The sequence below is a fragment of the Dipteris shenzhenensis genome, chromosome 6 (genome assembly GCF_047967505.1).
Source record: "Dipteris shenzhenensis isolate YYH24624 ecotype China chromosome 6, Dip_SZ_1.0, whole genome shotgun sequence".
NCBI classification, from domain to species: Eukaryota; Viridiplantae; Streptophyta; class Polypodiopsida; order Gleicheniales; family Dipteridaceae; genus Dipteris; species Dipteris shenzhenensis.
Window position 1 is genome coordinate 26,004,849 of NC_141601.1, and position 26,266 is coordinate 26,031,114.

General features: G+C 42.3%; 1 protein-coding gene across 1 annotated transcript; it reads right to left on the minus strand.

Annotated features, from left to right (window-relative positions):
* Positions 1 to 19,977: 19,977 nt before the first annotated feature.
* LOC147900983 (allene oxide cyclase, chloroplastic-like) lies at positions 19,978 to 21,650 on the minus strand. Its single transcript, XM_087375553.1, has 4 exons — positions 21,217 to 21,650; positions 20,879 to 21,021; positions 20,615 to 20,758; positions 19,978 to 20,470 (listed from the first exon to the last, which is right to left on the minus strand). Exons 1-4 carry the CDS (start codon positions 21,452 to 21,454, stop codon positions 20,213 to 20,215), a joined length of 783 nt encoding a protein of 260 aa, XP_087231679.1. The 5' UTR covers positions 21,455 to 21,650; the 3' UTR covers positions 19,978 to 20,212.
* Between the last annotated feature and the right edge of the window lie 4,616 nt (positions 21,651 to 26,266).

The following is a 26,266-nucleotide window of genomic DNA, read 5'->3' on the forward strand; positions in this document are numbered from 1 at the left end:
TGGTAAACCATAGAAAAAGCACACCCTACTACCCCCAAGGAAATGGACTAGCAGAATCCACCAAAAAAATAATATGCATTATCCTCACCAAGGTAGTAGAACCGCAGCGTTCTGATTGGGCAGAGAAACTGAATGTTGCCTTATGGGCATATAGAACCACATTCAAGGTCAGTACAGGGAACACACCTTTTCAATTGGTGTACAGCCTTGAAGCTATGGTCCCACTCAAATTTGTAATACCAAGTCTATGCATCGCAATACAGGAACGCATGGGCGATCATGAATCCTTGAAAGAAAGGCTCTATCAGTTGGAGAAGCATACAAAGACAAGACTAGTCGCCTACCATGCCATGACAATAGAAAAACGCAGAAGAAAGGCATGATTTGATAGAAATCTGAAAGAAAACAACCACATGTATCCACACCTGGCAATGGTAGTGCCAGGGTCAAACTCACGTCGGACTAACATCAGAAAGATGTTAGTTTCCCTTAGAAATATGCAAAGTAGATCCGAACAAAACATAGTTTCCCTTAGAAATATGCAAAGTATTATAGCAATGCCGATTTTATACAAAAATCTTTACATGAATCTTTGGGAATGGTAAGTAACATATTGGGATGACTTTTGAAGAAACCCACATGCAGAGTAGACTTCTCTATGAAAATTCCCTTATGATTCTTCTTACAACTTTTATTTAATAGGGGGTGACATTGAAAACCCCCCTCATGAAAGGGTTTATCCAAAGAAACCTCATTGAAGCAAGCCATCAAGGTAGTTTCGCCAGCGAAACCCCTTTGAAGTAGGTCTTCCAAGGTAGTTTTGTTGGCGAAACTACCATGGACAACACTTTTAAAAGTGGCATAACTTTCACATCGAATGTCCAAATATAGTCATTCAGCCACTCAAATTGATCGAAAAACCCCATTTGAGAACATCTACGGGGTTATATTTTGGAAAATATTGCATATATAGTATTAAGTATTAAATCTTTATTATAAGAGTGATATATGAGCCCAAGTTAATACTTATTTATAGTAATTTAAACTTCTTTAGAAACATATCCATAAATATCTTGTTATTTATGATATTAAAACACTAGAAAGCTCTTATCATATTGATATGAATGTGTTTAATAAGTGATTATATATGTATAATATTATTACATTGAGAGTGATTATGAGGGATGTTCCTTAAAGGAATTATTTTTCAACACTTTTTAAAAGGTAATAATAGGGGTACAAAGGATGTCTATGAACAAGAAAATTTATGTTATGTAAAATTGAGTGAGTGACAATTCTGTACATTTTTATGATAAAGGGATCTAGTTCTAGTGAAAATAAAAGTGTAAAAACCATGTTTTCTAAGGAAATAGAATTTTTTAAATCTCTTGAAAAACATGCTCGGATAAACCTGCTCATAAGTTTTTGCTCATAAAATTGACGCACCCGGTTAGGTAGCGCGCCCATGTAAATCATGAAAATTCAAGATCTGCTTGGAGCAACCACCATGCTGGTTCTTGGCATAATAATGAGACGCAATCTATCATTCTGAACACCACAGAGCTTGCACATGGTAGCTCTACCCTACTTCATGTAGTGCGGTCTCTAGCCTAAACACCCATCATCACCTAGCCTTTTGTCACCAGTCACCCAACAGTTCGTGCATGCAGATCATGAAAGTTCAAGGTTGGCTTGGAGCAACCACCACGTTGGATCTTGGAGTTATGGAGTTACATATTTTTACTTATTACAGAAGATATCTATGATGACCACCACACTAGTAAACAGAAGGAGATCTATGACAACCACCACACTAGTTCTTGGAGCTATATGTTAGTGCACTATGAAAAATGTTTTCCCTTATGCAACCAAGGAAAATGCAATTATTGATATGGCCCTTGAGGGGTCCCCTTTAGGGGCAAGGGCCATATTGACATGCCATAGCTATCCAATGGCCATCCTGGATACTATATAATGCATATCAATATGGCCCTTGCCCCCTAGATGGGGGAACCCTCAAGGGCCATATCGTCAATTGCATTTTCTAAAAGTTTAATTCTATTTTTATATATATATCTCCATGCAAATACCGTGATGGGTTGTTGGAGTTATTTTACCATTATTTTGGTCCCAAACCAAGAAAAATGTAGTGTTACTTTACTGGTATTTTAGTCATTTGTGTAATAAATCCTAAATGAGTGCAAAAGTATTCTGAGCCACTGTGGCAATGACCATCCAAGTAATCAACTACACTTCATCGAGTAAACATTTAGCAAAAGGGATTACATCTACATCCAATAACAAGTTATATAAAAATTAATGACAATTTATACTAAGAGAACATTTATAAAAACTCAGCAATTGTTGAGAGCTTTAGAGGCCAAAAGATTACATCTAACGAGCATAACCACTCAGCTTATTGAGTGGAGTATATAAAAATTAACAACAGTTTATATTAAAAGCCTCAAATTGAGCAAATGAGATTACATTTGTAAGAACTCAGCAATTGCTAAGAGCCTTAGAGACTAAAAGATTACATCCAGTGAGCCAAAAGATCACTGAGAGCCTTAGAGGCCAAAAGATTACATCCAGCCATTGGTGAGTGGTTATGAGCTTTGTTGAGCAATAGGATATTTGTATAGCTCAATATTTCCAATTGTTAATAGCAAGAGGATGTTTGTATAGCTCAGTATTTCCCCCAGCTCAACTTTCTACATTCAAATCTTTTGGGGAGCCGATGGAGGAGATGATGGAGAGCCCGAAAATGGTGCACATTGCACAAATGCGAGACTGAGAACATGGCCCCCGCAACAAGACGAGAGTACTCTACTATGAAAATTCTTAGCCCTTTGTCAACGTCTCCAAGGAATCCCCATAAAGCATAACCATATAGAGGCCAAAGGTGTGTATGCCATCCAAGGTGGTGACATGCAGATGTGGGGAGAATTGAGCGAGGGAACAAAGAGATTCCACAAGAGCATACATTTGAAGTCCTAATGAGTGAAACACGATGACCTTATAAGAGAAGGCAGACAAGATTGGGATCAGCAGAGAGCCCAAGCTAAAGAACTAGCACATTTGGGATATATTACTATTGTGTCAATGCATTGTAGTATGTAGGATCTCCAATTGCAAAACAAGGAACTCAGTGAGACAAGGCCCATGCACTGGGACTTGGAGTGACATGAATTGGAAGAATCAATCCATAAGCTCAAAGCAAACAAGCTTTGTAAAGTTCTATTGTCTTTGTGCCAACATGGACTTAGGTGGAATAGAATGTGTGTGTAGAGTAGCGGCAAAGCTTCGCTTTTACTTGCATAAAGCTAGAAATAATCCCTCTTAGAAATGCAACTTGCATGTTCTACATGCAAGTTCTACATACGATTCCTACATGCAACTCCTACATGTGAATTCTACATGCAACTCGTGCATACGATATCTACATGCAACTCCTACATGCGAGTTCTACATGCGAGTTCTACATGCGACTCCTACATGCGACTCCTACATGCAAGTTCTACATGCGAGTTCTACATGCAACTCCTACATGCAAGTTCTACATGCGACTCCTACATGCAACTCCTACATGCGAGTTCTACGTGCAACTCCTACATGTGAGTTCTACATGCAACTTCTATATGCAAGTTCTACATGTAGAGAGAGAATGTCTTACAATTCCTACATGCAGAGAGAGAAGTTCTCCAACTTGTATAAATACCCCATAATGGAATGAAGCCCACACTCTTTGGGGCATTCTGTTGAGTTCTACTTTGGTATTCCAAGCACAAAACACCCCCCCCCCATGATTTTAAAAAAAAAAACAAGCCTAACTTAATCTTTTATCTAATCTTAGGTTAGTTTTAACCTAGGTTAGGTTAGCTTAACATAGGTTAGTATTAACCTAGGTTAATTTTAACCTAGGTTAGGCTAGCTTAATTGTTAGTTAGTAACACTAACTGGATCATTAGGTTAGTTGATTGTACTAGGTTAGCTCAACTAATTGTGGTTAGTCAGCTACAGTCAGTCTAACCACAACTAGGTTAGGTTAGACTAACTGTTAGGCATCTAACTAGATAGTTAGGTTAGTTAGACTAATTGGGCCAGTTAGGTCAAATAAATTGGGTCAGTTATTACTACCCCTCAGTTAGACTTAAAGTCCATTCACACCACTCTTAAGAAACCCCCCCCAAAAAACCAAATTTACCCCTACTTTAACCCTTCATAACTCATCCGTTTGGGACCCAAACTGGACCCCGTTTGAGCCAACATTTCACACATGGAAACAACACGCTATGAGGTATTTTTCTAGCCCATTGCACACCATTTAGGCATCCCTAGCACTCGCTCATTTGTGCCCTTATGTGGGCCTCTTTTTGCACAACTTCGCTCGTCTCTTCACGTCATGACCTCCGATTAACGATTCCTCTGCACCGGCATAGTTCCCTACACACGTAGGAAAATCTTAGGCACATTATTAACACGATGGTCCCTACACAGACTAACACCACTCTAACCTCCCAACAAAATTACATCAACACCCGCACTTGTGGTAGAGACACCCTTTGCAAATCTCGCCCAATCTACATGTAGCTACGTTCTGGCCAATGCCTCTGACTCCAACGCTTGCCAAATTTGCATACAACTCCGCTGCAACCACCACCCTCAACAATCCTCTACCCTGAATCCCCCCCTGGGATTCAATCACTCCCTTTAACTCCTCCACACCACAACATTCTTTATGGCTGACCTCGAGTGTGGGATAATGAACCTAAAGAAGGTACCCATACCAAATGATGACTTAGATTTTCCTTGGGACCTTGAAACAAAGGCTGAGAATGCTGAAATTGAAGATCAAATCTTTGATAATGACTTAGCCATTCTGCATGCCCTAATGGCAGTCAAGCTCCCAAAAGTTGAACCTCCAAAGTTGAATAACAACAGAAGATCCAAGAAAGCTGAAGGAGGAAATCGCAAAAAAGCCAAGGCCGATCACTTCAATGAATTCGAACGAGTCCAAACAAGGATCGTCGAATTGTACCTTGCAAAACTAGCTCCCTCAAAATCAGAACCACCGCCTCTTGAATGGTCCCCTGAGGGACTGGAAGGAGTATCGCAGCAAATGAACCCTTACTTGGAAACCTTACCAGTGGAAAAGTTACCCCACAGTCGCCAACGTAAGAAGTTTCAAAAATATAAGCCACATGTGTGGATGAAGCTCGATCAAGAGACTTCAAAAAAAGAAAGTCAAAAAGAGCCTAACAAATTGATAAATGCAACTGTGCCACTCGGTACACATGGCACATGTCAGGCTAGTTCAACACCATCAGAGGCTGATCTTTGAGAAGTGCTGGAATACTTTAAGAATTACACAAGTGGCAGTGTGCCAATAGCCTTGCCAAGACCACTAAAGGAATCTAAATTTCAAGAAACTGATAGCATTGGAGAAACTCCAATCTATGAGGAACCGGCAAAAGCATGCACAATAAACCTCGCCCTTGAAGGGGAGGAAGAAAAACTGGTTTTCATTGGGAAACAGCTTCCATAAGAAGATGAAACCAAACTCAAAGAAATCATGCCATTCGGCCTTTGTAATGCCCCGGCCACATTCCAGCGGTTCATAGCTTAAGGCCACTTCAAGTGTCTTGAAGTAGTACTAATCAAATGGAAGGAGTATGGCATCTCCATAAATCCAACAAAATGCCAGTTCATGGTCACCCACGGAGTTGTTTTGGGACACATCATCTCTCAACATGGGATTACCTGACATGGACAAAATCAAAATCATCATGGAATTGCCTCCTCCTACAAATTCCAAAGGTGTACAGGTCTTTATGGGACATGCCAGCTATTATAGAAGATATATTTTATGGTATGCCATGATAGCTAGACCACTTTACAAATTATAAGTGGAATTCTTATGGACCTAAGAGTGCGACCAAGCCTTTGAGCTTTTAAAGTGGCGCCTAATCACAACACCCATCCTTATATCTCCCAATTGGGATATTGATTTTCATGTTCATACTAATGGATTCAAGTATGCAATTGGCAGTGTGCTTTACCAACATGGTGAACATAATAAAGACTACCCATTCTACTTCGCCAGTCACCAACTTCTCCTACTATCACATTGATAAGTGCAGATGCCTTAGAAGGAATACCTATTCTAAAGACCGGGATTGAGGAATTGCCCCATGAGATGCTACAACTTGGTGCACAACTACAACCAATTATCTCCAACAACAGTAGCAACTAGAGCTCGAGGCAAGATTGGCACCAGAACCTAAGGAAAGATCGACACCAGAGCCTAAGGCTACAAAACCGCCCATCGACACCATGCCAGTTGATGAGCCACAAGGGGAGTTAGTGCCAAATCAACAGTGTGGCTATTGTATAGAAGGGACAAATTCCATTGGAGCAACCTCCCCCAAGTACTACACAATCATTGGGATGGCTACACAAGCACCACTTGTATTAGCAGTATCACCAGACCTCATCATCATCTATTATTCTCCAACATCAAGCTAGCCAAATGATCCAAATGTCACAACTATTCACTAGCTTGGCCAAGGAAGAATATGCAAGAGAATTAGACAAACAAACTGCAACAGAAATCGAAGACCAATTCTAGGCAATCGCCATAGAGGTCAAGGCACTTTGGGCACAAATAGATGAGAACGAGGTTTGAACCAAGCTCTCCAAGCTCAAGAGAAGGCATTGAGGGATGTGACCTCCAACCTCCACCAAAGTCAAACATAGCTGACAGTAGCAGCAGTACAAGCAACAGAAATCCTCTGAACCTATAATAACTCCCTGACATCTGCACATGCTCAATAGATGGAGGTAGTGGCACAAGCTCGACTCACTCTAATTCACAAAGAAGAAGAGCTCCATGATTACAAAGACAAGCTTGAAGACATGAAACCATCTTTGGCAGTACGTGCCTTCAGCATTGATGAGCTTACAAGGGAATGCAAAATCCTAAAGGACCAAATTGCTACCACTCAAGAGGCTAGCACTTCACAAGCACAAGTCTTGGACTAATGGTCCAATACCACTGAAGACATTCCTCAACAGGCAAAGGTCACCTTGCAAATGAGAAAGCTTAAGGAGGCATATACAACCATCTACCAACAATACAAAGAAAAAATGAATGAGATGCACTCCAAAAAGATAATCATCTCCAAGCTTGAACTCCAATTGCTAATGCACAACAATGAGGCATTGGAAGACAACACCAATGAAGCCCCACTACAATGCACAATGGTGGCGTATCAAGAGCTTGTGGCTACTCTACAAGTGGAAGATCACCTCAACGCATGCGTGCTTATCCAATGGAAGCACCTCCAAGATCATATCTACTCCCCCTTCTACAATTAACACTCTTCCATATTTCTCCCCCATGTCCCCAAATTCTCTCCCTGCCCCATCATCACCTCTGACACTACTTGTGCTTCCATCAGCAGAAAATGACACAGTATTTGATTTTGAATATCAGGATCCGGATAATCCAATTCGTACTCCCATGCCAAGTTCCAATGATGGGTATGATTTTGATGATATACCACTTCCCAGTAACCCCATCAAGGAATTTTGGAGCAAATATCCTGATATGAAAACTAGAGGTGGATGGTGGACAACTTTCCTACCAACCTTTGTCAGCGTCAAATTAGTGAAGGTTGGATTAGCAAGTTGGATCCACAACCTGATTGGCACTGCCCCAAGCTCTTTGATGTAATCTTCTTGAAGGAGTACCTATGCGCACCTCCATGTCTCAGAACCCATCCCAAGTTCTATGGAGTTCCACGACATAAAAAATGGGAAGCCAACATACACACTTTGGATGAAGATTGAACCATTAATTGGCCAATGATCGAACCATACTCTAGTGTAGAATGGAATATCCAAGGCACAATGGTTCGAGCACTTCAGCCGCATGAGCAAATAATGCGTGGCAACATTGATCACTTCCTTCGCCTAAGTGCTATATTCTGTAAAATATTGGATTTCATTCTGGAGGTCCCATGTTACCTCGATTCCCATTTGCCTCCACTGAGTTTCAATCCCAATGAATGGGTCAATGCTCAGATTACAAGCCGACTCTATCAAAGAGTGATCTTCTTAGAAGCATGCCACATATCTCTATTCGAGCAAATGGTGGATACAGGCTACCTGGAAACTGAGCAAAAATTGTATGGTGCCAAGGCTTTACAATAAGATGGACTAGCACGACACAAGTTCCACAGCCACTGGACTAAAGGGATGGCAATCTAGGTACATGCTCGTAATAAGCCATAAACCGAGGATGGGTAATAAAATGGATCCGGAAGTATGTTGCCTCTGTGCCAACATGGACTTAGGTGGAATAGAATGTGTGTGTAGAGTAGCAACAAAGCTCCGGTTGTACTTGCATAAGGCTAGAGATAATCCCTCTTAGAAATCCAACATGCATGTTCTACATGCAAGTTCTACATACGATTCCTACATGCAAGTTCTACATACGATTCCTACATGCAACTCCTACATGCGAGTTCTACATGCAACTCCTACATGCGAGTTCTACATATGTATTGACTATGCTTTTCCTGACAAATTTATAACGTACTAATACTCAAACTATATTTCAAATTGGACTCATAACAGATAATGGTGTTTTTTCTATTGAAATTGAAACTAGAAAAAAAAAAAGTTTGAACCCATGATTTGGCAGTACTACCAACAATTATTGGCAACTATCTACATGCGACTCCTACATGTAACTCCTACATGCGAGTTCTACATGCGAGTTCTACATGCAACTCCTACATGCAACTCTTACATGCGAGTTCTACATGTGAGTTCTACATGCAACTCCTACATGTGACTCCTACATGCGACTCCTACATGCGAGTTCTACATGCAACTCCTACATGTGGGTTCTACATGCAACTTCTATATGCAAGTTCTACATGTAGAGAGAGAATGTCTTACAATTCCTACATGCAGAGAGAGAAGCTCTCCAACTTGTATAAATACCCCATAATGGAATGAAGCCCACACTCTTTGGGGCATTGTGTTGAGTTCTACTTTGGTATTCCAAGCAATTGTCTCAAGTGTCCATGCTTCCTTGCACTGCACGTCCAAAAGCATGTCCTAACCTTGCAACTCCTCCTCCCCTCTCCTCCAACCTTGCAACCCATCCTCTCCCTCTCCTCCTCCCTCCTCCTCCCTTCTCCTCCTCCTCCTCCCTCTTCCTCCTCCTCCTCCCTCCTCCTCATCCTCCTCCCTCCTCCTCTTTCCTCCTCCCTTCTCCTCCTCCCTCCTCCTCCTCCTCCTCTCTTCTCCTCCTCCCTCGTCCTCCCTTGTCCTCCTCCCTCCTCCTCCTCCTCCTCCTCCCTCCTCTCTCTTCTTTCCCCCATGATCTTATACCTTCTTCCTCTCCCACTCCTATGCTCCCCCTAAACCCTTAGTTCCTCAACCCTTAATCTCCATGATCTACAAGGGAGACAAGTTCTCCATCATGTACTCTACTCCAAACCTTGGAACCTCTTCTAAACTCTGGAACCTCCTTCTAAACCTTGCAACCTCCTTCTAAACCTTGGAACTCCTTCTAACCCTTGAACCTCTTCTAAACCCTGGACCTCCCTCGAACCCTTGAACTCCTCCTAAACCCTACAACCCCCAATGAAGATGAAAGCCTTCATTACCTCAACCATGATGATACAGGTTCCTTTTACACATGCATGCACTATGTTCGCTTACCACACTTAAGCCTATGTCTCTCACCAAAACACAACTCAAGGTCCTAAGCTATATGTATGCTACAAATGACAACCCCGATATATATGTAAAGCCTCAGAACCTTGCATACTAAGGATACCCTGCTCTTCCCACGAAAGCCGTGGTGGGAAAGAGACAACAAGGTCTATTTATGGCCAAGTTCAACATGCTATGGAGAAGGAATGAGAGAAGTCAATAGAACAAGTACAAAAGCTGGGGAACACCATTGGGACTGAAGGAGAGAAAAAGACAATTGCAATGTATGGATGCATGGTCGACCAATAGTGTTGCTCAAAAGAGGAGAGGATGGGATGTAAGCTTAGTTCCCTAATTTTTCAATGAAATTTCTTATTCCAAAATATTCATGGTGTTGCATTGTTTACACTAAGACTCATTTGTAGTCTACTTTAGGAATTTCATGGAAGATGTGATGGGAACAATGGAAATGGATGATAGTAGTAACCCTCCATATGTTCTAGTAATAAAGCCAAGTGACCCTCCATTTGTTCTAATAATAAAGCCAAGTGATGTCATTAAAGTGTTAAAGGACCCTAGACAAAAAGGGCTATGTGAACAAGTTGCTAGAGAGGTGATGAAGGACTTCAAGGGCCTAGTGCAAGCAAAGGAGGTGCTTGGAGATTGTGATGCTGCTAGTGTAAGTCGTGAAGCTTGCAACTTTGTTTTTAAAAATTTCAAGTCTGCTATGGAGGAAAAGTATAAGATATCTACAATGTCATTGCCAACACCTTGTTCTATAAGGTTTGCATGTCAAGAAACAAACCAATGTGCTAGAGAAAAGCTTTGAGGATACCATTGTGTAAGTGTCACAATGACTTGGAAGAGTAAAAAGAAATCTGGCAATAATGTTTACGTGGATGTAGAGAATTTGCAGAGAGCCATGGTCAAATTATATGTGATGAGAGAAGAAGGTAAGAGAAATTCCCTCTTCACATTCAATTGTACATCTTCTCATTTCTATATCCTTACTGTATTTCTCTTTCATTGTATAGATGGCAAGCTAGTATTTGTTATAAAAATGGATGAAGCTCAGTTGGTAAAAGAGCACAAGCTAGAGAGGGTGATCATTTGTATTATGAACGATGCCTTGCATTTTGCTCAAGGGGATGAGGAAGTTGAGAAGGGTTTCGTAGTCCAATCTAAGAAGGACATATGGTGGCTTATAGCATTTGAGACCCCGAAGGAGTGCCACGAGACATTGAAGTGGGTTTTGGAGAGAACTGGCATCCCATCTATTATTCAAAGACAAGAGGCAGGGAAAACATTGATAGTGGATGGGCATGGAATGTTTCAAGTTGAATGGTATCTAGATGGTGATTTGAAGACCCTCAAGTGCTTGTATGGTTGTGATACAGGTGCAGATGCAAAATGGACATGCTCATGTTGCACCCACTCAAAGAAGATGCAAAAGGGAAGTCTACAGTGTTGGGAAAATGGCATCCTTTCTTGCAACCAAAGTGTATCCCCTGATCATCACAAAAAGGATCCTAAGTTGGGACCCCATTCTATCGATTCCATTGGAGCAAGTATATGTGTGTTCTTTTCATGAAGAACTGCATATAATTGACACGTTACTCTATCTCCATCTAGATTATGCTTGAAATTTGAGGCCACAACAAGTGTCTACACAATGCATTGCAAAAGCTAAAGAACTACGTTCACTAATGGGACTTCACAGAGGCAATGTGAAGCTTAACCAAGACAAGAAACAATCAAGAAACACACAAAATGTTCTTGCTAAAGTTTCCTGGGTGGAGGAAAGGCAAGGAGTTTCTTGCCCAACCACAATGCTGATAAAGAAAAACATACATTGGCTTAGAGCACCCTAGGTTGGGAGTATTGGAAAGCTTTGTGTGAGTGCACAACGAATCAAGCTTCACATCCGCAAATTGGGTACTATGGAGGGCACAAAACCCCCCAAAGGTTATCACCCTTGCATGTACAGACACACCTGTTTGCACGGGGTACCAAGAGGGCATAAAGCATAACCCCCCCAATGGTTCTCTCTCCTACATGTACAGACACACCTGTCTGCAAGAGGTACCATGAGGGAAAACACAGTCACATGGCCTACATCATAAGGTGGCTAGAGGTGATTACAATGATAAAGACACACATAAAACAAGGGGAGTACAAAATATCATAGATACCTTAGAGAGGTTCACAGAGACAAGATAAGATACCTTTACATACTCATAATGGTTGCAAAAGGTTTACAAACTCTATTTTGGAAACATGATTATGAGACAAAGAATCCACCCATGACATGGATCTTATGTCCATTCAAAGTGAGCTCAACCACATATCTTTTGTCCAAATGCTCTTGGTCTGTCATGAACTTTGTAGAGGTAGAGGTGTCATCATCAAACTCATTCACTCCCAAGGTAGAGCAGCTTCGCACAGCCGATTCAGCACAATGTGAGAAAACAGGAAGGTGATGAAGATGGTCATCTTGAACAACAGGTCGACGATCCTTCACATCCAGCACTTTGGGGAAATCAACCTGCCAGTCAAAATGAGGGAAACGCTCATCCTTTGGACATGAAAGAATGCTACCGAATTCCCAATCCTTGGATTTTGATGTCTTGAGAGACCATAGGCATCCATCAGCAGAGGTAGCCTCCTTCAAAATCTGACAAGATGAAGAGCCGATCTTGGGCAGGGCATTATAACGTGATTTTTTGGTGCAGCTCAGAGATGATAAGCTGATGTTGGGCACAACAACAAAATGGGTTTTCTTGCTTGGCTGGTCGAACACAACCATGACCAATAAAAGAAGATGAAACTTCCAAATTATTAGAGAGTAGCAGTGGCTAGCAACCCTCATCCGCTCCTTTTAGATGCACAGAGAAACATTGGTGTCAACTATGGGTTGTGTGAGCCAAACCTTCACAATCGATACTATGAGAAACCATTCATTAATGCCTCTAATTGCTAAAAAACTCTCGACTGCAGAGCAAAACCAAGCAGCTGCACTTGAAATAGATAGCCTTTGCTCTCAAAACTTCACAGGATAGTAGGCTTGTAGCAAATAAAAAGACTTTCAGAATGTTTCCTTCAGTAGCATTGTCGGCAAAACTTTCGCTAAACCTTCTACAAAGTGATGGCAGAAGAAGAAAACCCTCTAGAAACTGTTGAACCAGAAGATAACAGGCTCCAACCAACCATGGAAGATATGTAGTCAATTTCATAATTTCATGCAGATAGACTACTAGTATGTTGCCAAAAACTTTGCGAGCAGGTCGGAGCTACATATTCTTGAGGTTGGGGAAGCGAGGGTCTCAGGGCCATGGGCTACTGTGTCATGAAAGATGGCCAACATCTTGCACTTGGAAGCCTTCTCGTAAAGAGATTTTTAAGAATATTTCCTTACAAAACTCTTGATTTTTCAAGGCAAAGATTGCTTTGATTTTCCTCTGCATGAACAGGATATGGCTAAATAGCTAGCGTGTGTAACCGAAGCTTCAACAATGGGTGGCAAAACGACAAGCAGCAATAGGAGAGAACTGACGAGGAGAATGGCGTGGAGTCAAACAACTCAAGGAGAATAGAACTGCTCTGATTCTATGTTGGAAGATAGTATGGAAGCAACAGAAGATGGATACAATGAAAAGAGTGCTCATAGAATGAAGAACAATGAGAGCCATATGTAGGGCATCTCTACATGATCACTGACAGCATTGATGACCTCTGACCAAAGGCCACCAAGCTCATCTACTCCCCTAGAATCTAGCCAACATCTAGATGGCATCTACTCCCACGTAACTGTGCCTCGAGCACACACATAGGACCAAAGGTGTTCTAACAAGGAGGCATGACCTTGATACATCCCAACAAACTTACCCCTGTATTACCATCATCATTAGAGTCAAAGGGGAGCCAATTGCCACTTGTTTTCTTCTAGACACCTATATTGGAAAGCTAAATATAACATTTGGCGGGAGATTTGGTACTTGACAACCACATTGTCCTTACATACATGGCATTGAAATAGATCACCCTTTTGTTCCCCCGACCTGCTTCTCCAATTCAGGCCCAAGCAAGTATTCAAGGGCATTCTCATGTAGTCACTTACATGACCACATGGTTTTTGTTCTATGCATCTAGATATTGTGAAAACAAGAAGCAAAAATGTATAGAGGCATAAACCAAGAGAACCTTACCCATTTAGAGCCAAATGTAAACTTTGTGGCCATGCCCACATCGTTTGCAATCTTTTCTTTTTATGATTGCACTGTTCTTATGTCCACCATGCTGCAATCCATGTCTTCAATTTGTGGTGTTGCAATGCATTGAAGATGGTCATAGCCTAATGCCGTCCTTGGAGTAATATACTAGGCATTATACCAATAGATATTTCTCTATTTCAAAAGAAGAGGACTTCTCTCTAGCATGCATTTGCCTTTCTAAATCCTCATGAATGGCAATAAACTTACCCTAGAAGCACGTGACTAGTTCCAATAAATTCTTCTATGCACAAGTGTTATTTCAAAATACAATCTCAAATTAACTCATTACACTTAGAAATCTTACACAAAATGCAAACTTACAATGTGATGATATTGTTGATTGATTGCTTGACGGAGTAAGGCACATGTCCTTCCCCATGTATATGTGTTGCACCTTTGCAAGCCATCCTTTCTTACCAAGCTTAAATTTCATGATGCGGCCCTTCCATTTATGAAAAAGATCACCTCTTTTGCTCTTGGGAATCTTATGTGGACCCATGGTAGATCCTCTCATGACTATCCAATCATTCAAGCTGTGGATGCAAGGCACCCATTCACCTAGTGTATTTTTCTTCATGTGGGACACAGAGGACGTGTATGGTCTCCTCACCATGCTTGTACAGAGGTCACAATAGCAAGATTGACTTGAAAGTGTAGCTTGGAGGGAGAGAGCAGCTCCGATAGAGGGAGAGAGAAGTGGGGGGGCAGGTATAGAGGGTGCAAACTAAAGGTGGAGAGAAGCTCCAAGAGGTGTTATAGCTAAGAATGGAGGGAGAAAGAGCAGAGGGGGATGAACGATTTCTACAGGAGGTGTTGTAGCTAGGAATAGAGGGAGAAAGAGCAGAGGGGGATGAGCAGCCACTATAGGAGGTGCTGTAGCTAAGAATGGAGGGAGAAAGAGCAGAGGGGGATGAGCAGATGCTACCTACAAGAGGTGCTATAGCTAGGAATGGAGAGAGAAAGAGAAGCTACTATAAGAGGTGCTGGAGATGGAGAAAGACAGTGGACCAGAGAAGGAGGGGGCAAAGAAGCTGCCAAATGATTTCCCACATTTGAAAAATGGAGGGAGAATGGAGTTGGACCAGAGAAGAGCAAGCTTGCAAAAGAGGAGAAGAGGGGGGGGCAAGCTAAGAGGGGGGGGGTGGGATTTTCCCCAAAAGGGCCCATAGCCTCTTGAATGAATTGTAGGATTGTTTGGGGAGGTGCACATGGGAGGAGGGTCATGGCATGGGTTGAGGGGTGGGGGGGGGTGGGGAGGATGGTTTGAGTGGTCCCTGGAGTAAGAGGAGTAGCCAATAGGGGCTTTTTGTAGGTCTAGCTTCCCACCCTCCACCTCAACATGGCATTGCCCCACAAAAGGAACATTCCCATTGGTACACCTCAAGTACCTCACTAATCCCTTGAAATTAGGAAACACTAATTGGGGTCCCTTTGGAGACCCCAATTCTCCCCTAATCAGCTATGAGTTTCTACCCACATAGACTCCCAACGTAAGGCAACACATGCCTTATAAAAACTAGTGTGGCATACTCATAAGAGGAGATCTCACTGACACGGATCCACTCGCACTCTCATCATCTAGTAACATCATCCACAAGTGCTCATATAGATCTTGAACCTCCTTATGTTTGGAGAGGAAATTATCAGCAGCGCAATCCTATCACAATCCTCAAAGAATTTATGAGGAGACACAAGACTTCCCAGACTCTCATGGATCCCTGCAAGAAACTCCGAACTAAGCATAATGAAGGAGGTCAAGAATCGTCATATGCCGCCTCATTATGTCCATGTCCACAATTGCATGCCCTAACACCATAGGTTGTACCACTACCTTCAATCTTAGAAAGTCATCACCTACAAATTTTATGCCCGAAGACAAGAAATGCTAGCAATCCCCCCATAAATTTAGTAGGGGAGGAAGACCTACTACTGCACTAATTGAAACCCAAAAAAAGAGAGAGAGAAATATATCATACAAAAATAAGAACATAAAAACAGCTCATCAGGAGCTTAGAAAGCATAATCTTCATCGACATCAATTATTGGTGGTGACTCATGTTGAACTAGACCTGCATAATGATTTTTCTACTCTTCATTAATCAAGCAGTCTTTCAAATTGCTAATGGCATCTCTTCCTTCTTTGTTTTTGTTGTCATAAGCCTTCTTGTAGTAGTATTTCTCTTCATGTCCTTCACAACCATAGCAGTCACATATTGCCATGATCTTCTTGCCATTGTATTTGTTTTTCCTTTTCCCATTGATGATATATGCCTACTCTCCTATACCTATTGTACTCATTTCCACTCTCCTCTCCTCACTAAGAAGCATAGCAACTACATCTTGAAAACTTAAAGCATCATAATTCACTCTAAAAATAGTGAATGGCTCATTATATCTTGGTGAAGTCTAGTAAGAATTATAGACTTAGCAAAATCATCTACCGATACTCCTAGTGCATGAAGTTGCCTGACTATTGTATGCATTCTATTGAGGTGAGTTGCCAGTGGGGAGTCTCCATCTCCCATTTGGAGTGCAAAGAGCTCCTACTTTAGCATGATTCTCCCATCGAACCAATAAAGACTCCAACATATTCCAGTTTTGAGCTATTAACTAAGTAGTGTCCGCATGATGAAAGAAATCGACTCCAAGGGCTTGACCTAGAAGACTAAGAGCTTTCTCATTCTTTAATTCCCAAGCTTGCATCTTCTCAAGGCCTTGATTATTCGTTTGTTTCTTCTCTGAACCGAATACAACCTCCCCTTTTCCATGAAAAAGAGACGGACATAAAGTTACCACAAGGAAAATTCCTTCTAGTGAACTTTACACAACTGATGTCTCGGGCAGACCCGACTTAGTTGAAGAGACCTTGGACCAACTCTCCACTGTAAATAATAAAAACAACTCTAAAATAAACTAACGACTTGCATGCCCTCACTAACTACTCTGATTCCACTTGTTAGGATTTAGTCACAAGATGCATGTAAGTTCTCTTGGTTGAACGCACTCCTCACACAGAAAATCAGCTTTGGTAAAAGAAACCAAAGAAAAAAATCACATCTAACAGACTTGATTATATTGATAGAAAACCCACAAACCTCCATACATCCCTACGGGGATTGTTGTGGAGGATTACAAAACTTAGATAGAAACAAAGACGCCTGAGAGATACATTGACACACACCCGAACCTAGATATAAAGATTTGTTGCATAAAATTATGGTGCCACACCTACAGCTATGAATTTCCACACTAAGTTGATGTAAGAAAACAATACAACGTCTGTGCTCAACAGATAACAGGATCTCGTACGCAAGAGAGAAAACAGATAGGATGGAGAATCAAAAATTTGATAACTGTAGAACTGATACAGTAGATGGCGCTGCCTCCCAACCGTGCGCTCCTGTGAAAGAAGCTTTGATGGCGAGCTGGAAACAGTAGAGGACGGAGGCTGGATGCTAAGGAATTAGGGTTGTTGTAGCCAGTGATGCAATGGGCTTCACGGGCTTGCTCTTATATAGCCACCAGTCGTAGTCGATTGGGCTCAATTGGGTGACCGACCCAGTCCGCCCAAAATGGTCGACTGGGGGTCAGTCCCGAAATAGGCCACGGACCACACGATAGAACCGGTGTGCAAAATAGAGCAACAAACCTTTGGTTATCGTTCAGCCCACAGCCATCCGGAATCATCTGGGACTCCAAACGGGCCCCGCAACCCGAGAGTGGGCTACCCCGAGAAATGCTCCGTCTACCCTCAATGCGGTTAGTTATGGGATGCCTTTCCGCACTTGTATGTAGCCTAGTTGGCAATGTGCCAACTCTGTCCAGCCATCAGGCCACACTTGGCCCCCATCTGGTGTCCAAACCAGGACCTACCGGATAACCGAGCTACTCAAATGCCTTCTCCTCATATGGGGGGCTTACAAGTATAGTTAGCTGGTTCCCACGTAGTTACATGAGAGTGGAGCATTGATATCTAACAGTTGAGCCACGCAGACTCCCGAAGTAAGGCGGCACATGCCCCATCAGTTTGGTGCCACACATACTTACAAGGGGAGAGGTTGTACACACGGATCCACTATACACTTCAATCATCTAGTGATAGCATCCACAAGTGCTACTCATATAAAGCTTGACCACCTCATGGGTTGGAGCGGCAACTGCTAGTAGCACAATCCTATCACATCCTCAAAGTAGCACAATCCTATCACCTCATGGGTTGGAGCGGCAACTGCTAGTAGCACAATCCTATCACATCCTCAAAGCAGCACAATCCTATCACATCCTCAAAGCATGTGCAAGACTCCTTGACTCTTATGGAGCCATGCAAGATATCTATGAACCGAACAAAATGAAGGAGATCAAGAATCCTCACATGCCACTTCACTACATCCATGTCCACAATGCATTGATGTTATGTGTTGCACCACTATTTTCAACCTTAGAAAGTCCTCACCTATAAAGTTTCTGCCCAAAAGAAAGAAATGCTAACATGAGGGAGCGTTCCTATGACCGAGATTCTCAACATCACCTTGAAGACTTTGTCAAAGATCCCTTAGGCTCTAAGAAGAAGAAGGCTACATCTGGAAATCTAGCATAACGAACTATGCAAGGAGGCCAAGGTTTACATTGTCGAGGTATTGATGGAAGAATTGTGCACAATTATATAACCACATAAAAGCATCTATTTTCCAAGGAAAAAATACAAAAAAGAAGCGACTTTTTGCAATTATATATGCACTAAGCTCCAATAAAAGTACCAATGCTTATTTTTAACAATTATCTCCCTAATTAAAAGGCCATTAAAAGTGCTCCAGTTTGTTCTAGCTCAACTTTTGAAAATATTTCTAAAGGTTCATATTTTGTGTAAAAGTTTTTAATTGATATACACATGATATGATGTAGAGAGTTCTAACAATATTTTGATTTACAAAGAGCCATTACACATACCATTAAATAGGTATCCAAGACTTGTGGTAGAAGCCATTATATATTTTGTTGAGATATTTTTCGCAATTGAGTTTTTTGAATCTCTTAAATTATTAGCACATTGTGGAGCCAAAAGAATATTGTACAGTGGTACTAGACATTAGTGCTACTAAGATAGTACTATAATATCATGCAAACGTCATGGAGGTTATTGGGTACTCATAGCCCTCATATATTGTGTCCCCCCCCTTAATTAAAAAAGCAAAAATTCTATTTGTATTAGTTCTCCCACCAAAATTGAAATATTAAACTAAGCTAAATGCCCTCTACAAAAGTTTATGCCCTCCCAAGGCTACCTCGCATGTCTTCCGCCTTTCCTCCCACTTGCCTCATCGTCTCCCTTCTTTAACTCCAACCCACCTCGCTTATCTCCCTTCAATCTTGCCTCCTTCCGTCCCTTCCCCTTCTCATCTCTGTCCCTCCCTCCCTCCCCACCCTTTCCTCCCTCATCCCCGTCCCCTCGCCTCTTCATGTTGTCCCTCTCGCTCCACCTCCTCTCTTCGACCTTTCCCTCCCTTCCCTCTCGATAAGTCTCCTAGCGGTCAGGTTAGGTTTAGGTTATGTTTGTGTTAGATTGGGTGAATAGGCTAGGATGGGTTAATTAAGTATTGCTATTAGTACCTTAAGAAAGGTAACAACAATATCATTTCCAATGAATTAATCTAAATTTTGAAGCGGGAGATTGATATGATTGTTTAATGTATGATTTTTATATGCAAAGAATAAAAGATGGTAGCTTTGGTGAGTTCTACACTATAAGTTGAGAAATTCAAAAGAAAGGAGAGCTAGTATGTAGAAAATGCATGATGGTCCCATAACCAAATTGTGCCATTGTGATGTGCACGCCATACAATATTGTCCATGTGGAGACCTAATGTTGGAATCTTGGGATAATAGTGGGGATAATGCCTATTGGCATAAGAAACTTCATGAGACTTCTCAATAATGCAAGTCGCGGCTAAGGTACCAAACTCTAGAAAAACCCATGTGTAATACAAAACCAATGTGCATTTGTGTAAAGTAATACAATCCGGAAAGTTGAAAGAGTAGTTTTGTGGCTGCCCCACTCAGCACGTTCTAAAAAGGAGAAGTCAAAAGACTTTTTTCTCCTCTTTTATTTAATTTTTTGTTGCCCCTTTGGCTTACTTTTTGATGTACGATGGGGACAACGTATTCAAAAGATCGACGGCCTTCTTTCAAAACTTGTGAACGTGCTCGTCCCCCTAATCTGTGTAATTGGGTGCCGTTGCACCTGGCCTTGCTCGCGCTGCCGCATTCGAAGGCTTCACCCCTGTCGATGGCGGCACCGGTGTTCGTGCTAGCTCCTCCGGCAGTTTCTCAATCCCCTGTAAATAGAACGTGTAGAACAGCTTCGTCGGAAATATAATGTTGTGAAGCTTCACCGTTCCGTACACTCCCGTGAAAATGCCAGACCCGCCCGTCACCGCCAGATAAGAGTCTTCGTAGGTTAAGTAAGGACCCTGTAGATGAATGTCGGTGTCGGCATATGAGGAATTAGTCGCAGAACAGCTGCACGGCAGGATGCTTTTTCTCAATTGACACCATTCACACCAGGCATTGGTAGCAGAAAAGATTAAACGCACTTGTCGACGAGCTGCTTTTACCTGCACCGAAATGTGACCATAATCGCCGAAGTAGAAACTGTAGGAGGCCTCGTACCGGTGACCTTTCTTTTCCGGTACGGCTCTAATCAAGACGCAAAGTCCCGCAGTGATACCGAGCCTGGTTTGTAAGCTCCCGTCGTAAAGCTGATAGATCACCGTATCAAGCACTACTAGGATCAAATTCTAGCCCAATCGCATAATACAGAATCGCTAAGAACCAAATTATCTCCTTGCTTTTTAAGATGTGACGAATTCGTGGCGCACCTTATTTGTAAAAGGGACAAGGTCACCCAAAGCTCCAGTAGGCAACAATCTAGGCAAATCAATTTTCAAACTGAAAGGCAGGTACACAGGACTGCCTCGGTCATTCTCGTTGAATTCATAGACCGACATCTCTTGAACTCCCTCTGCGGAAAGGCATCCAACAAGAGCATAAATGAAATGTACGAACTACAGACTCTACAAATCCCAGCCAAAATGCTAGAGATCCTTAAGTTGGAAGAAATTATTGTGACTCTTTCCCGAACCCCACACACAGACAAAGCAGATCAGTCCAGCGAGACAAGCGTGACTGAGACGGAGGAAATGTGTCTTCGAAATACCAGGAGAAGGAGGTTCGCTCGATCTGCTGGCACTTTGAGGTGATACATCACGGGAGACGACCATGGGAGTGGAGGAGGGAAGAGGCTGAGAAGAAGCAGACATGGAGACGAATCCACGACGGGGGTGGAGATAGGGGGTGATTCGAGCGGTGTGCAGGGGGGAGAGGCGATGAGATTGGGCACCCAAGAAAGATTGTCGAAGGGAGGAGGTGAAGGAGGGGCTGGAAGCGGAGGCCATGAGGATGGAGAGGGAAGGCAGAGGAAGAAATTGGATCAACAGCGAAGAGAGAAGCTCGGGAGGACGAAGAGAAACACACGGACAGAGAAGAAGACCTGGGCGTCTTTCAGTCAACTGCAACTATCTCTCCGACGGTGTCGGACGGTTAAATCGCATTCACGTGCAAATTTGCTAAGACTAAACCGGATTCCGAGGACTTTCGGCCCGGGTCGGAGAGGGGACGGCGGGGTTAAATAGTTAACCCTAAGGGCGGCGAGATAGAAGGTTTGAGAGGTAGCAGTAATGACTTAGGTTACTTTACCATAAATTCAAATTTCGCCCCTTAATTAACCATAAGCCTTAGGGCCATACTAATACTAATTCAATTTTTGAAGATCGTTGTGACATATTATGTTGCATGTTAAAACCTATCGGTTTGCCCATTTTCAAAATCTTAGCCAGTTTTTTTTTAAGAATGAGAAGGATCTTAGCCACTAGTTCTCAATTTCAATCGGCTCAAAAGTCATTAAACGGCGGTTCCTTGTGTGAGATCACAACCACATGCACATAGATCTAGAGGGCTAATTCACAAATACAGGTTATCCTTTGCACTTTTTCATAGATTTCCTCAAAAACTAGTAAAAATCCTTGCACTCCTCCCGCTCTTCTCCTTCATGACCCTCTTCATCATTTGCTTGCCTCTTTTGGTGGAGGCTTCCTATCAGTTTATACAATCTTGGGTTCTCTCTGTGTAGCCAATACAGCCAATAGCCTGCTACGTCTTAGAATTTGTGTAGCATGAAATGGTGAAGGAACTATCTAAGGGAAGTCAATGAAGTGTTGAGGTAACCACTTAATTGGTGAAGTAACCACCTAAGGGGCAATTATTAGAAGAGGAAGCCATAGATGAGAATAATGTGGAAGTGATGAAAGAGGCTCATGACATCAACCTCATCATCTTCATCCATTTCATATTCTCAATCCACAAAAACAAGTCCAACCAATAATCCAATAATCCTCAAACTAAAGATGAGGATTTAAACTTTAATGCTAAAAGTCATAATAGGATGACTTGTATATGAACGAATTGCAAAGAATAAAGCAATTTGCCCATTCAACATCCCTCATAGTACAAGCTCTTTAAAAGTAAATCCTTTTGGCCATACATACTTTGCAAAAAATTTGTACTCTAACATTGCTTAGTTTCTGTCTTCGTAGCTTGCTTGTGTTCTTTACATCTCCTGCATCCATGTTCTCTTTGCTAAGGTTTCTTTTTCTAAAGTTGGATCTTACAGGATGATAGTAGCTTATCCATGGGGTTTGTTATGTTTATTAAACTAGTGTATGGTTGTTTAAGCTTGCTTTGTCTAAAGGTTGAGCTTACAAGATGATAGTAGCCCTTGTGGTGGAAAGTAGCTTTTCTAGTACTTTTCCTTTTACGGGGTGAGTTTTTTGTTCTCTTCCTGTGATCTTCCATTTCTATACCCACAAGTGAGTCACTTTGTGGATGTTGATATCCCAAAGAGAAGTTTAGTTTCTTAGATTCCTCCTTGAGAGAGATTTTCTTTTCTCTAAATTGATTTTTCAAGGAGTACATGCGAGGCTAAACAAGCAAAAAAGAAAGCTAGAGAAATGGATGCTTCCAAGAACTTGCATGAAATATATACATCACCATCAACCATGTGGCACAATCTTTCAAGGGTGCTAATTGGACTTGGTGGGAAAACCTTCTTTTAAGAAAATATTGATTATAGGAAATGTTGGAAGGCTACAAGATGCATGTGACTTTGAATCACCATTACCTCATGATGTTTTGGATGACGACTTGCATTTTGGTGTTAATAATCAAACCTTGCCAAGAAGGAATTACTAGGGGAGAAGTTTCTTTGGAGTTAAAGATCAAAGAGAGGATAGGTGCAAATGAAGGGGATATGTATTTGCACGTTGGTGATGCTGTGATACCCTTGGCTCTAAAGGTTTTCATCACTAAAGTTATTGTGGTCATCATGTGTTCACTTTGTGGGTCAACAAGGGTTAGAATTGCAGTTTAGACCAATGAAGATGAGATCATTGTGTGTGTAGAGTAGCAGCAAAACTCCGTGTGTAATAGCTTGGCCTAAAATATGGTATGATGAATCTAAAAGGATGTGGATAGCCAGAATTCTCTCTAGAAAAGATCCAATTATACTTGCAAAATCAGGATCTAGAGAGAGAAAGGCTAAAACTAGAGAGAGAAAGATTAAAGCCTACACTTTTTTAGGTCCCCCCACTTTGTGAAAGGACTCAAAAGGTCTCCTCACTTTGTGGAGGGACTCATGAGGTTCCCCAACTTTCTAGGGGGACTCGTGAGGTTCCCCCACTTTGTGTAGAGACCCAAGAGGTCCCCTTAAAAAGTGGAGGGACTCTTATACAAGAGGTCCCCTATAAAAGAGGTCCCAACCTTGGAGGTACCTACGAATTGTGTACATACCAACATGTATAAATCTCTCTCAATGGAATGAAGCTCCCACTCCTTGGGGTACACTTTTCATTGCACTTTGGTGTCCATGTGCTTGTTCTCCTTGGTGTCCATGTGATAGCATGCTCTAACCTTGTAGTCTCCCATCCTCCCCCCTTCTCTTCTTCATCCTCCACCTCCTCCTCCACCCTTATCCTCCTCCCTCCTCCTCCTCCTCCTCCTCCTCCTCCTCCTCCTCCTGTACCTCCTCCTTCCCCCCTTGATCCTCCTCCTCAACCCTTTACCCCTTGAAGTCGTGAAAAAGACTAGCTCTCCACTTCTCAACCTTGGACTCTTGAACTTTGCAACCCTGTTTGAAACCTGGAAATGCTAGTTAGCTCTCTCAACCTTATCCCCCTTCTCAACCCTCTGAACCCCCCTTCCAAACCCTTGAACTCCAATGGAGGCAAGAACCACCACCCATCGTTGGGATCCAATCCTCTTTCTCAGCTACGCGAGTACAAGAGCTGCTTTTAAAGCCTACGCCTCTCATCCGAATATGACCTGAGGACCTATGCTACACTTATGAACACCTATGCTACAATGAGCAACAACACAATTGTAGGTGACCAACACCCTCAAAACCTAGACTTGGGAGAGAAAGTGACAACGTCTTGGTGCCGTTACCAGGGAGATTAACGCCTAAAGCAAAAGTGGATCACATATTTGCATGTGTGAGAAAGAATGCCCTTTGAAAAGCATCAACGATAAATCACTCAAGGAAAAGGAGTGCATAAATGCTTCCAATTGCTATTGAACTATAGAGTTTTACCCTAACTATATGCTTGCAAATGGTGTCTTCCATGAAGCAAATTAATAACTAACACAAAAATGAACCCACTAATCACTCACAACCTATAAAAGCATCTCCTCTACCCCTCAATCCTTCCTAATTCTCCATCTCCACAAATTCTTCCATCCTCTCCCCAACTACTTCTCTATCCACCTCTTCTCTTCACCTTCACATATCCATCCACCTAATCTTCACCTCCACCTCCATTTCCCTCTTTCTTTCATTCACCCTTTTTCCACCTCCATCTCCACTTCTCCTTTCCCTTTTTCTTTCATTCACCCTTTTTCAACGTTTTCTTTTCCATCACCCCCCTCTCTTGTTGTAACTTTTCAATCACCTCCTTGCTCTTTTCTATCAATCGCCGTCATTCCATCACCCCTCTCCCACATTCCCCCATCACTCGCCCCCTCCACTTTCCATCACCTCCCTCATTTTCGCTTTTGTCTTCCCCCATTTTAGTGTTTCCCCCTCATTCCATCCCCATGTATTTCTATTTTGTTCCTCACCCTCTCTCTTTTTTGTCACCCCTCCCTTCCACTCTCTTGTTCCTTCCTGCATTTTCCATTTTGTCACCCCCTTTTCCATCTTCCCCAACCCTTCCGTCCATTTCTCACCTTTCCCATCTACCACCATTCGCTCTCACTCTCTACCTTTCTCACTTTCCTTCTTTTAGCTGTTCCCTCCACTTGGTCCATCCCTTTCTCTTGTTCCCACCCCTTCCCCCACTTGTTACCATCCATTATCTCCCCCCCCCCCCCCCTTAACTATCACTTTCATATTTCCCTTCCTTCCTATCAATCATATGTGTTTCCATCAATTGTTGTGATACTTCATTAGAGGCCAAAATCTACCCCACCTCTTGATTTCCCATCAAAAAACCTTCCTCCCCTTTCTGTCTTCCTGTCACTCAGCTTTCCCCCTCTCTGGTTACTCCTCTACTATTAAATCACATGGCGCAACGGAACAAAAACTGAACAAAGAATAGAGAGTACACAACAAACTGGAGATGAACAAAATTTTAATTTTATACTGATGTAGTACAGATGATGGCTCCATCCACTTGTGCGCTCCCACAGTGGAGCTTAAATGGCAATCTAGATAGATACTAGGTGAAGAGCTACTAGCTGGAAGATCTGATCTGATCTAAACTGATTTGATACAATGGACTGGGGAGATCGCCTCTTTATAGCTATGAGGGATGTAGTTGGATCAACGTAGTCGGTGGAGTCGACTAGTCGACCTAGTCAGTGGAGTCGACGAGTCAACCTAGTCGATGGAACTGACTAGTAGTCCATGGAATATTCAAGGAATGTTCCCTATACCATCGCCTCGGGGGCTCTCGCCCCCGAACCCCCACCAGGGGGGTCGATGGCCCCCAGGCTCTGACAAAGAATAAGGGGCTCCCACACAATCACCTTTCTACCATCAACAGTCTCATTGATAGACCTCATCTGACATGCAAGTCAGGATCCACATCCAGTGTTCCGGGCTCATGCATGGCTTCTCCTCATATGGGGACCTTAAAACTTGAGTACCTTGGACC